The 10,537-nt window shown below is 42.7% G+C and overlaps 1 protein-coding gene across 1 annotated transcript; it reads right to left on the bottom strand.

Annotated features, from left to right (window-relative positions):
- Positions 1–2,732: 2,732 nt before the first annotated feature.
- LOC115143045 (protein canopy homolog 2-like) lies at positions 2,733–7,683 on the bottom strand. Its single transcript, XM_029683048.2, has 6 exons — positions 7,575–7,683; positions 6,827–6,929; positions 6,580–6,695; positions 6,229–6,426; positions 5,842–5,938; positions 2,733–3,245 (listed from the first exon to the last, which is right to left on the bottom strand). Exons 2-6 carry the CDS (start codon positions 6,927–6,929, stop codon positions 3,202–3,204), a joined length of 558 nt encoding a protein of 185 aa, XP_029538908.1. The 5' UTR covers positions 7,575–7,683; the 3' UTR covers positions 2,733–3,201.
- Positions 7,684–10,537: the final 2,854 nt, after the last annotated feature.

Genomic DNA, 10,537 nt, shown 5'->3' on the forward strand with positions numbered 1-10,537 from the left:
ATCAGTACTACAGGAAAAGGAGGACCGATAATAAAATGGAGAACTAAAAGCATGTATATTCTACCAACAGGACATTAAAAACGAATATCTTATGTTTCACAGAGTCATGGCTGAACGATGACATGAATAACATACAGCTGGCAGGTTATAGACTGTCTCGGCAGGACAGAACAGCAGCCTCTGGTAAGATACGGTCTATGTATATTTGTAAACACGAGCTGGTGCACAATATCTAAGGAAGTCTTGAGGTTTTGCTCGCCTGAGGTAGAGCATCTCATGATAAATTGTAGACCACACTATCTACCTAGAGTTTGTATTTTTCGTAGCCTTCTACATACCACCAAATTGAGGCTGGCACTGAGACTGCACTCAATGAGCTGCATATGGCCATAAGCAAACCGGAAAATGCTCATCCAGAGGCAGTGCTCCTAGTGGCCAGGGACTTTAATGCAGGGAAACAAATCCATTTTACCTCATTTCTACAAACATGTTAAATGTGCAACCAGAGGAGAGGAAAAAAACTCTAGACCACCTTTACTCTACACAGAGACACGTACAAAGCTCTCCCTCCATTTGGCAAATCTGACCATAATTCTATCCTCACGATTCCTGCTTACAAGCAAAAATTCAAGCAGGAAGCACCAGTGAATAACTCAATAAAAGTGGTCAGACGACGCAGATGCTAAGCTACAAGAATGTTTTGCGGGATTCTTCTGATGGCATTGGAGTACACCACTTCAGTCACTGGCTTCATCAATAAGTCCATCAATGACATCGTCCACACAGTGACTCAACATACCAAACAGAAGCCATGGGTTACAGACATCCGCACTGAGCTAAAACGGTAGAGCTGCCACTTTCAAGGAGCGGGCTGTAACCCGGAACCCTATAAGAACTCCCGCTATGCCCTCCGACGAACCATCAAACAGGCAAAGTTTCAATACAGGACTAAGATCGAATCGTACTACACAACTTAGACGCTCGTCGGTAGTGGCAGGGCTTGCAAACTATTAGACTACAAAAGTGAAAAACAGCCGAGAACGGTACAGTGACAAGCATACCAGATGAGCTAAATTACTTCTGCGCTCGCTTCGAGGTAAGTAACACTGAAACATGCATGAGAGCATCAGCTGTTCCAGACAACTGATCACGCTCTACGCAGCTGATGTAAGACCTTTAAACAGGTCAACATTCACAAGGCCGCAGGGCCAGACAGATTACCAGGACGTGTACTCAGAGCATGCGCTGACCAACTGGCAATTGTTTTCACTGACATTTAACCTCTCCCTGTCTAGTCTAATACCAACATGTTTCAAGCAGACCACTGTAGTCTCTGTGCCCAAGAACACCAAGGTAACCTGCCTAAATGACTACCGACCCGTAGCGCTCACATCTGTAGCCATGAAGTGCTTTGAAAGGCTGGTCATGGCTCACACCATTATCCCAGAAACCCTAGACCCACTCCAATTTGCATACCGCCCCAACAGATCCACAGATGATGCAATCTCTGTTGCACTCCACACTGTCCTTTCACACCTGAACAAAAGTAACACCTATGAGAAAGCTATTCATTGATGACAACTAAGCTTTCAACACCATAGTGCCCTCTAAGCTCATCGCTAAGCTAAGGACCCTGGGGTTAAACACCTCCCTCTGCAACTGGATCCTGGATTTTGATGGGCTGCCCCCAGGTGGAAAGGTTAAGTAACACATCCGCCACTGATCCTCAACAGGGGCCCCTCGGGTGTGTGCTCAGTCTCCTCCTGTACTTTCTGTTCACTCATGACTGCACGGCCAGGCACGACTCCAACACCGTTAAGTTTGCCAATGACAAGTGGTAGGCCTGATCATCAACAAGACAGCCTATAGGGAGGTCAGAGACCAGACCATATGGTGCAAGGACAACAACCTCTCCCTCAACGTGATCAAGCCTAAGGAGATGATTGTGGACTACAGGAGAAGTAGGACCAAACACGCCCCCATTCATCAACAGGGCTGTAGTGAACCAGGTTGAGAGCTTAAAGCTCCTTGGTGTCCACATCACCAACAAACATTGTCCAAGCACACCAAGACAGTCGTGAAGAGGGCAAACTATTCTCCCTCAGGAGACAAGATTTGGCATGGATCCTCAACATTCTACAGCTGAGCATCCTGACTGATTGCATCACTGCCTGGTATGGCAACTGCTGGGCCTCCGACCACAAGTCACTACGGAGGTACTGGGCCGTTCGCACTACCATCATTGGGGCCAAGCTTCCTGCCATCCAGGGCCTCTATATCAGGCGGTGTCAGAGGAAGGCCCTAAAAATTGTCAAAGACTTCAGCCACCCTAATCATAGATGGTTTTCTATCCTGCCGCACGGCAAGCGGTACCAGAGCACCAAGTCTAGGTCCAAGAGGCTTCTACCCCAAGCAATAAGACTCCTGAAAGTCTAATCAAATGGCTACCCAAACTATTTGCATTGCCCCCCCACCTCTATTTGACACTGCTGCTACTGTTATTATCTATGCATAGTCACTAATAACACTACCTACATGTATATATTACCTCAAATAAGCTGTGCCCCTGCACATTGACTCTACCGGTACCCCATAGAGATATATACACACACCTTCGCTATTGTCATTTTACTGCTGCTCTTTAGTTACTTTTATTGTAGGTATTTCACTGTAAGGTGTTGTATTCAGCACATGTGAGAAATAACATTTGATTTGAAAACAATGACTCCAGATTGTTGTAGAAATATATATTTCCATCAAAGTATGAAAAACAGATGACAGTGACAAGATTACACAAAATAGAAAACAAATTGGTGTTGCGTAAGTGTAATCGAACCTTTCCATTCACAGAATACAATGAATCAAAGCAACAAGCATAACAAAATCAGCAACTACGTTGGACAGTTACAGTATCTAACTATTGTTAGAGAATTTTATTCACCATTCTGCTTCAAGAGTAAGCGTGAGTGTTTAAACTCGTGAAATCATCCAGCGTGATTTGTTGTTACTACAGGTCTGTGTAAGAAACAGCACTTCATTGCAGTAACACATTACAAGATTGTTCAATCGGTCTACAATCCTCACCTCCCCTCATCCCTAAGCAACTGGTGCTGGAGCAACTCCGGATAGTCCTCGTCCCCATTGTAACGCGGTAGAAGGTAGATGTGCGTATCGCTGAGCTGCGTCCAGTGCACGACGGAATTATAGCTCATCATGAGGGATTTGCAGAGCATGGTCGCAAAGGTCTGCAGAGAAAAATCATTGAGTTATGTCATTTTGGTATTGCTTTTTACATATTGTATTAACTCGTTACAGCAAACACAATTTGGTAAGTGCTGCATCCCCAGTAGTAGGTCATGTAGTCCGAAGGCTCAATCCCAACGCGCCCCCTTAGCCCTCCCCCTCAGTTTTAGACGACCCAGTGAGCCATGTGGAGTGGGAGTGGTGTCTCAATTCAACTTTGAGCAAGGCGTGGTGCCTTTTCAGTCCTCTAGTTGGCCCCCCAAAAAAAACAAATAGAGTTGCTAACTTCCTACCAAGTGGTACTCAGAACCGTTGAGGATCCCATGGTCATTGTCCGGGAAACAAAAAGTTTTGTTTTTTTCCTGCTGGGAGTATGTTTGGAGAACTGCTTCATAGCTGCGGAGTCCTTGAAAAAGCTAATGGAATGTTTGTGAGTAACTAAAAGTATTTTATGGATTGTGATTATGAAAATTATAAATTGTGTGTATAATCGATTAGAGATTTGATAAAGTAATACTGGGAATATAATTAGATCCAATTTACACTACCCATATGTAGACGTACGTAGGTTGAGTTGGTATCTTTAATGGATAATTTGATAAAGATTTTGTTTAAGTAGAACTGACTTGTGTCAAGTTTCTCCTCATTTGATAGTGAAGATATTAACCACCACACTAGAGCCACTGGCAGAAGCTTTTCGATCTCCATCCATCTATGGTGTTCGTATAGGTGGGTGTGAACATTGTCTCGCTATATGACATTTTGCTATACCTCAAACCAGAAATCTTGTGCCTTTTTCAAACCTTGCCCTTTCCTATTAACGTTTTTTTTCAAACAACTTAATAGGATGGTTTTGTCATTTGTGGAAAGGGTCTCAAACCCTTTCATTAAAAACACTTATATTTCTATAATAACCCCATTTTACCCAATGCCCTGAGAAATGGTATTACATTTCTTGGTTAAAACATTTGGTAATCTATATAGAGAAGGTGAACATACCATCCTTTCAACAACTGGCATCTAATTTTCAGTTACCACATTTCTTCAAGTACCTACATGTTAGGCACTATATTGCCACTCAGCAGGGAGGTAGGATTCAGCCCATGAGTAAACCTATAACTGAAACTGTGTCTGGAGAGGAAAGGGGTCAAAGTTTTAATTTCTTACATGTACTCTAGTCTTCAAGCTCTGTTGGGTTACAATGAAGCTCTGAAGACTTAAATGAAGTGGCATGATGACCCTGGTCTCATTTTTGAGGACGAGAAATGGGGAAATCCCTTTTTTAGATGCTCAGCGTCTTTCATTTAACACAAAGCACAAGTTGATGCATTTCAATATTTTACATAGGGTCTACTTTACACCAGAGAGACTGCATAAGATAAATTCTAAATATTCACCATTTTGCCCAAGGTGTAAAACAGGGGTGGGCACTTTTATGCATATGTTTTTGTGCTGCCCTGAACTAACTAAGCAATTATTGGAAAGACATTATTCAGAGCTTATCACATGTCACTAATATGACGGTACCACTAGAGCCTTCCCTTATTGTTCTTGGAGATGACTCTGTTCTACCAGTTAATATTGGTAGCAAAACCAGATTCCTTAAACTGGCAGTCATTGCAGCCAATAAATGCACAGCTTTTATATGGAAGAGTGACGTCTCCAAACAAGCAGATATGGCTGAAAGAACTTCCTACATTCCAGCTGAAAAAAAAGTATGTACAATTTACATAATAAATCCTTTGAATTTACTGATGCCTGGAGTGACTTTCAGCAGTTTCTAGAGTCGTCACCATAGCTGCCTCATTTTCTTCATTAATGCATTTTTTTTATGCGTTGAATAATTTATTTTCTAGCATTGAATGTGAAGGTCACTCCATTTTTTTTTATCATTGAAGCTACTACCAGTAGACGGGAGGAAGGGGGGTGTTCATGTGTTGGCGAGGGAAAGGTTTTGCACAATGTGCACCCATGTAGCATGGTGTTGTAGGTGGAAGGAATAACTGCGCATTATCTGTCATGTTTTGCTGATTACAATTTAACAAACAGGCAATAAATATGTTTTAAAAAAGTGAATGCTTTTTTCTCTTTGCTAAATGAGGCTTATTTGATCAAATGTTTAGGTTGTTACCAAAGTGCAGCCATATACCACACCTCAGGCCTAAAGTACATTATAATTTTTACAGTTTTGAATTGGTTTTAGTAATTTCAATGTCAATTGAGCTCCACTTTGAACCACAGCCAGAGGATGGGTACATTACAGCCACATTGTTTTGCTGTTCTCATTTGTTGCTCATATGGTATGTACACATGTTGCATGAGAAGTAAGGAAAGCTATTACTGCCGCCGGTTCAGGCATTTTGAAAAACAAGGCTCTTCACCAATGAATTGTGTTGTAGGCTATCAGTTGGCAAATTCTGATGTGAGTGATGTAGAAAATGTTCCAATCCTTAGGGCTATTCAACTCTCCCTACCACTAGTTGCTCCGTTTGAGTGCCACTCCCCCACCGAGGGGGAGAGCTAAGGGGGGTATTGGGATTGTGCCGTAATCTCTGGTGGTCAATATCATGTACTGGATCAAGTAATAAAGTGGCATACCTGTTCTCTTGCTGCAGAGTTTGTCTTTGACGTTGTCCGTTTCATGTGCAAAGAATTCGATGACCTCATCTTCATGTTGTTCAACGATGGTCTCACACTGGGGGTAAGGTGGAGAAGATGGTTTCATAAGACGTAGTGGGACACATTTCCCTGAGTTGCAGGAGCTTGGAGCCATTGGCTTGCAAGCCACAATAAAAAAAAACATATGGAACGTTTCCCCTTTACTGCATTGGTATGTTTGGGTGAAAGTTGCAATCAACTGCAGTCATTGTTGCGATTATCCTTCACTATATTATCAGAGGTTCTAGAAAGTCACACTGATGCGCTATAGCATGTCATCATCCCTAGTCCCTACCCCCGACATGTGAAATTGAAAAAGCTACCCACAGCATATTTCAGGCTGGATGTGACTCTGGAATCCAGTTTAGCCTCTGAGAGGTCCATGGATTTGCCGTTCCGAGACGTGACCCTTTCGTAGGTCTTCCTGCTGGTGGTGGGGTCCACGCGTTCCCCGTAATCCTTCATCCGCTCACACACCTCCTCCATCAACTCTAGGAGGTTACCTTCCGAGCGGGCGAAGGGAACCTAGGGGGGACACAATGTTGGCGAGCTTAAAAAAAGAACAATTATAACCAGATAACATTAAACACTAATCAACTGTAGAATCCTACAAATAAATAACATTGAATGTGTAAAATAAGGCCAATGTAGGACCCAGTAGCCATCAGGTACCCTTACCTCTCGAATAGACTGGCTACCATCCGGGTTGATTCTAAAAGACCCTGTCTGGATCGTTTTCTTAGGATCCACCTGGGATATCGCCCACTCCATCTCATCCACCATGGCCCTACATGCTGACGGAGAATAACCAAAAGCATGTGGACCAAAAGTGGATGCACATTGTAGAAACTCAGGGTGTTGGGATAAAATTATGAGAATAAATGGGATCTAGTGTAGTAAATTGGTATTAAGTCCAAATACTTACCTCCACATTTGAGATCCTGTCCCTGCCTGGCTCCTTGGCAGTGGCATACAAGGAGAACAAGTAACACACATCGAGCAAGTGATTGCAAGTGATAAGACATCATCTAAGCAAAATTGGGGAGGAAGAAAACCACAGAAAATATCAATTATACTGAAATAAAATCATGTAAACATTACAACTCATTGAGAAGGACTTGCATAACATTCAGTGAACAGCTATTTTCCTCCATGTTCAGGGACTATAACCAAAGACAGTACAGTATGAAGATCGTCTGAAACTGCTTCTATAAATAGAAATCCCCGATCACACTTATACGACGTTGACTATCTTTGCTCATGCGTAGAGAAACATCGGGCGACAAACTGCGCATGTGCACGGAGTAAACTCAAAGGCACTACAATATTCAGGTGCTGACGAACATTTTAAAACTTTGTTAATCACTTTCACGAGGTAGCAGTAATTACAAATTCAACCACTTAAGACTTTGGCTCGAATCTAGGTTGTACCTTGTCTCGAAATCTTAAAAAGGTACAACCACGGGAACAAATTACACTTCTCCCATTGACATGGCTGTTCCCGGAAGTCTCGCGATGTTGCGCGTCTGGGTTTAGAAACTCTGTGCCAGTTAAGTAACGTAATCAAAAGAAATGAATGGTAAATCACACTGAACATGCATGCATGCTACTGCGCTGAACGGTTTCTAACGTGTAACAAAAATGCAATTCAACATTCAATGATTAGTAATGACCTGTTTGTGAATTTCAGCCACCGCTAGAAAGATTTTAAGATTTTCATTCCACGCTGTTCCATCGCATTCGGTAAAAACTGGTGACGTAGGCAACGGGATGCTACCGGTAGTTGTCTGAATTTATGCCAGATACAATTAGGACCCAAACCAAATGTCATCAGAGAGCGAAGAACCTTCGATTCTTGATGTCATGGAAAATATCCACGGTCTTCAATGTAAAAAGTCATATGCATCACAATTAGTGAAACAAAGGTTTTATTTAGACTATTAAGTGGATTTCATTCAAATCACTGATGTGCAATGATCTATGGCTGTCTTTCGTTTTGCCTGTTTGCATTTGGTCCGTCAAACCAAAGATAATGTATATGACGAGATGGTCTTGTCTCTGCCCTATCAATGGGGCCATTGTCTCAAAGGCTGGAACTGCCAATTGCCTAGTTGCTTATTGGCTATCTTATTAATCTGCTTATTGGTCTGCTTCGCCTCTTCCTCTCTGTCCAAAAACAAATCTGAGTAGACACTGCTGAAGGTGCATTTGGGTGAGTGCTCACTGCTATGTCATCAACAGCATGATGTTGAACTGCTTAGTATTCAACAACATAGTGCCCTTCAAGCTCATCACTAAGCTCAGGACCCTGGGACTGAACACCTCTCTCTGCAACTGGGAGGGTGGCAAGAGTAGGCAACCTCTTGTACTCCCTGTTCTCCCACGACTGCATTTCCGTGCATGATTCCAACACCATCGTTAAGTTTGCTGATGACACAACGGTGGTAGGCCTGAACACCGACAACGATGAGACCGCCTATTGAGAGGAAGTCAGTGACTGCCAGGACAACAAACTCTCCTTCAATGTCAGCAATACAAAGGAGCTGATCGTGGACAACAGGAAACGGAAGGCCATCGACGGGGCTGAGGTGGAGCGGGTCAGGTGCTTCAAGTTCCTTGTTGTCCACATCACTAAGGAATTAACATGGTCCACACACACCAATACAGCTGTGAAGAAGGTACAACAACACCTCTTCCCCCTCAAGAGGCTGAAAAGATGTGTCATGGCCCCTCAGATCTGAGAAAAGTTATACAGCTACACCATTGAGAGCATCTTGACTGGCTGCATCACCGCCTGGTATGGCAACTGCTTCATCACCGCCTGGTATGGCAACTGCTTGGCATCCGACCGCAAAACCTGGACAATCTTCATTGAACCTCTTTGCACTAGTTCCAATGCTTCCCACAGTTGTGTCAAGTTTGCTGGATGTCCTTTGGGTGGTGGACCATTCTTCATACACACGGGAAACTGTTGAGCACGAAAAACCCAGCAGCATTATAGTTCTTGACACACTCAAACCGGTACACCTGGCACCTACTATCATTCCCCGTTCAAAGGCACTTAAATATTTTGTCTTGCCCATTCACCCTCTTAATGGCAAACATACATAATCCATTTCTCAATTGTGTCAAGGCTTAAAAATCCTTCCTTAACCTGTCTCCTCCCCTTCATTTACAGTGATTTAACAAGTGACATCAATAAGGAATCATAGCTTTCACCTGGATCTACCTAGTCAGTCAATATCATGGAAAGAGCTATGTTTTGTACGCTCAGTGCATGCTATTATGTTGCCTCCCAGTTGACAACAAACGCTCCCACAACTTTAGAAAACATTCCCTTAAGAGTCTCATTAGGGAAAGGGGGGATACCTAGTCAGTTGTACAACTGAATGCTTCCAACTGAAATGTGTCTTCCGCATGTAACCCAAACCCTCTGAAACAGAGAGGTGCAGGGGGCTGACTTAATCGACATCCACATCTTCTGGGCCCGGGCACAGTGGGTTAACTGCCTTGCTAAGGGGCAGAACGACAGATTTGTACCTTTTCAGCTCGGGGATTCGATCCTTTCGGTTACTGGCCCAACGCTGTGACCACTAGGCTACCTGCCGCCCAATTAACTAAAATTTTCAAAAGAATGTTCCTGTGATGTGCAAGGAATGTTTCCAAGAGATCATTCCCTTGATGTCAACTACAATTTACCCAGATTAGGAACACCAGAATTTAAGATAGGAATGTTCTTGACACATTTCATGGGAACATTGTAAGAACATTCATGCGTCCAGTTTTCTGTGGGTTAGGAGAATATTCCATCAATGTCCCACAAAATATACACAGAAGATGTTTACTATGTTCTCAAAACATTAATGTTGTAGACAAGTTTCATGGAAACATTGCAAGAATATTTGTGTCCAAAGAAAAATTATTTACACATCACGTCTTGTTACTGTTGCCAAGCCAATCATTGGCAAACCACTGATCCATTCATATATCTTTGTCTGCTGGCAAGGATACTCACACACAGTGCTTTCAACCTACAGTTGAAGTCGGAAGTTTACGTACACTTAGGTTGGAGTCATTAAAACTCATTTTTCAACCACTCCACAAATTTCTTGTTACCAAACTATAGTTTTGGCAAATCACTAGGCAGGGTAGCCTAGTGTTTAGAGCGGTGGACTTGTAACCGAAAGGTTGCAAGTTTAAATCCCTGAGCTGACAAGGTACAAATCTGTCGTTCTGCCCCTGAACAGGCAGTTAAACCCACTGTTCCTAAGCTGTCATTGAAAATAAGAATTTGTTCATAACTGTTTTGCCTAGTTAAATAAGTTAAGGTAAAATACAAATCTACTTTGTGCATGACACAAGTCATTTCCAACAATTGTTTACAGACAGATTATTTCACAGTCAATTCACCAAATCACAATTCCAGTGGGTCAGAAGTTTACATACACTGAGTTGACTGTGCCTTTAAACAGCTTGGAAAATTCCAGAAATGTCGTGGCTGTAGAAGCTTCTGATAGGCTAATTGACATCATTTGAGTCAATTGGAGGTGTACTTGTGGATGTATTTCAAGGCCTACTTTCAAACTCAGTGCCAATTGCTTGACATCATGGGAAAATCAAAAGAAATCAGCCAAGA

The sequence above is a fragment of the Oncorhynchus nerka genome, linkage group LG15 (assembly GCF_034236695.1).
Source record: "Oncorhynchus nerka isolate Pitt River linkage group LG15, Oner_Uvic_2.0, whole genome shotgun sequence".
In the NCBI taxonomy this organism is placed as follows: domain Eukaryota; kingdom Metazoa; phylum Chordata; class Actinopteri; order Salmoniformes; family Salmonidae; genus Oncorhynchus; species Oncorhynchus nerka.

What these genes read in the sequence shown, in the direction of transcription:
- LOC115143045 (XM_029683048.2), bottom strand. Translation starts at nt 6,929, where the DNA reads ATGATGTCTTATCACTTGCAATCACTTGCTCGATGTGTGTTACTTGTT. An exon ending in ACAGGATCTCAAATGTGGAG is followed by an intron (nt 6,696 to 6,826) that starts GTAAGTATTTGG and finishes ATTCTCCGTCAG; the next exon opens with CATGTAGGGCCATGGTGGAT. An exon ending in GTAGCCAGTCTATTCGAGAG is followed by an intron (nt 6,427 to 6,579) that starts GTAAGGGTACCT and finishes TGTCCCCCCTAG; the next exon opens with GTTCCCTTCGCCCGCTCGGA.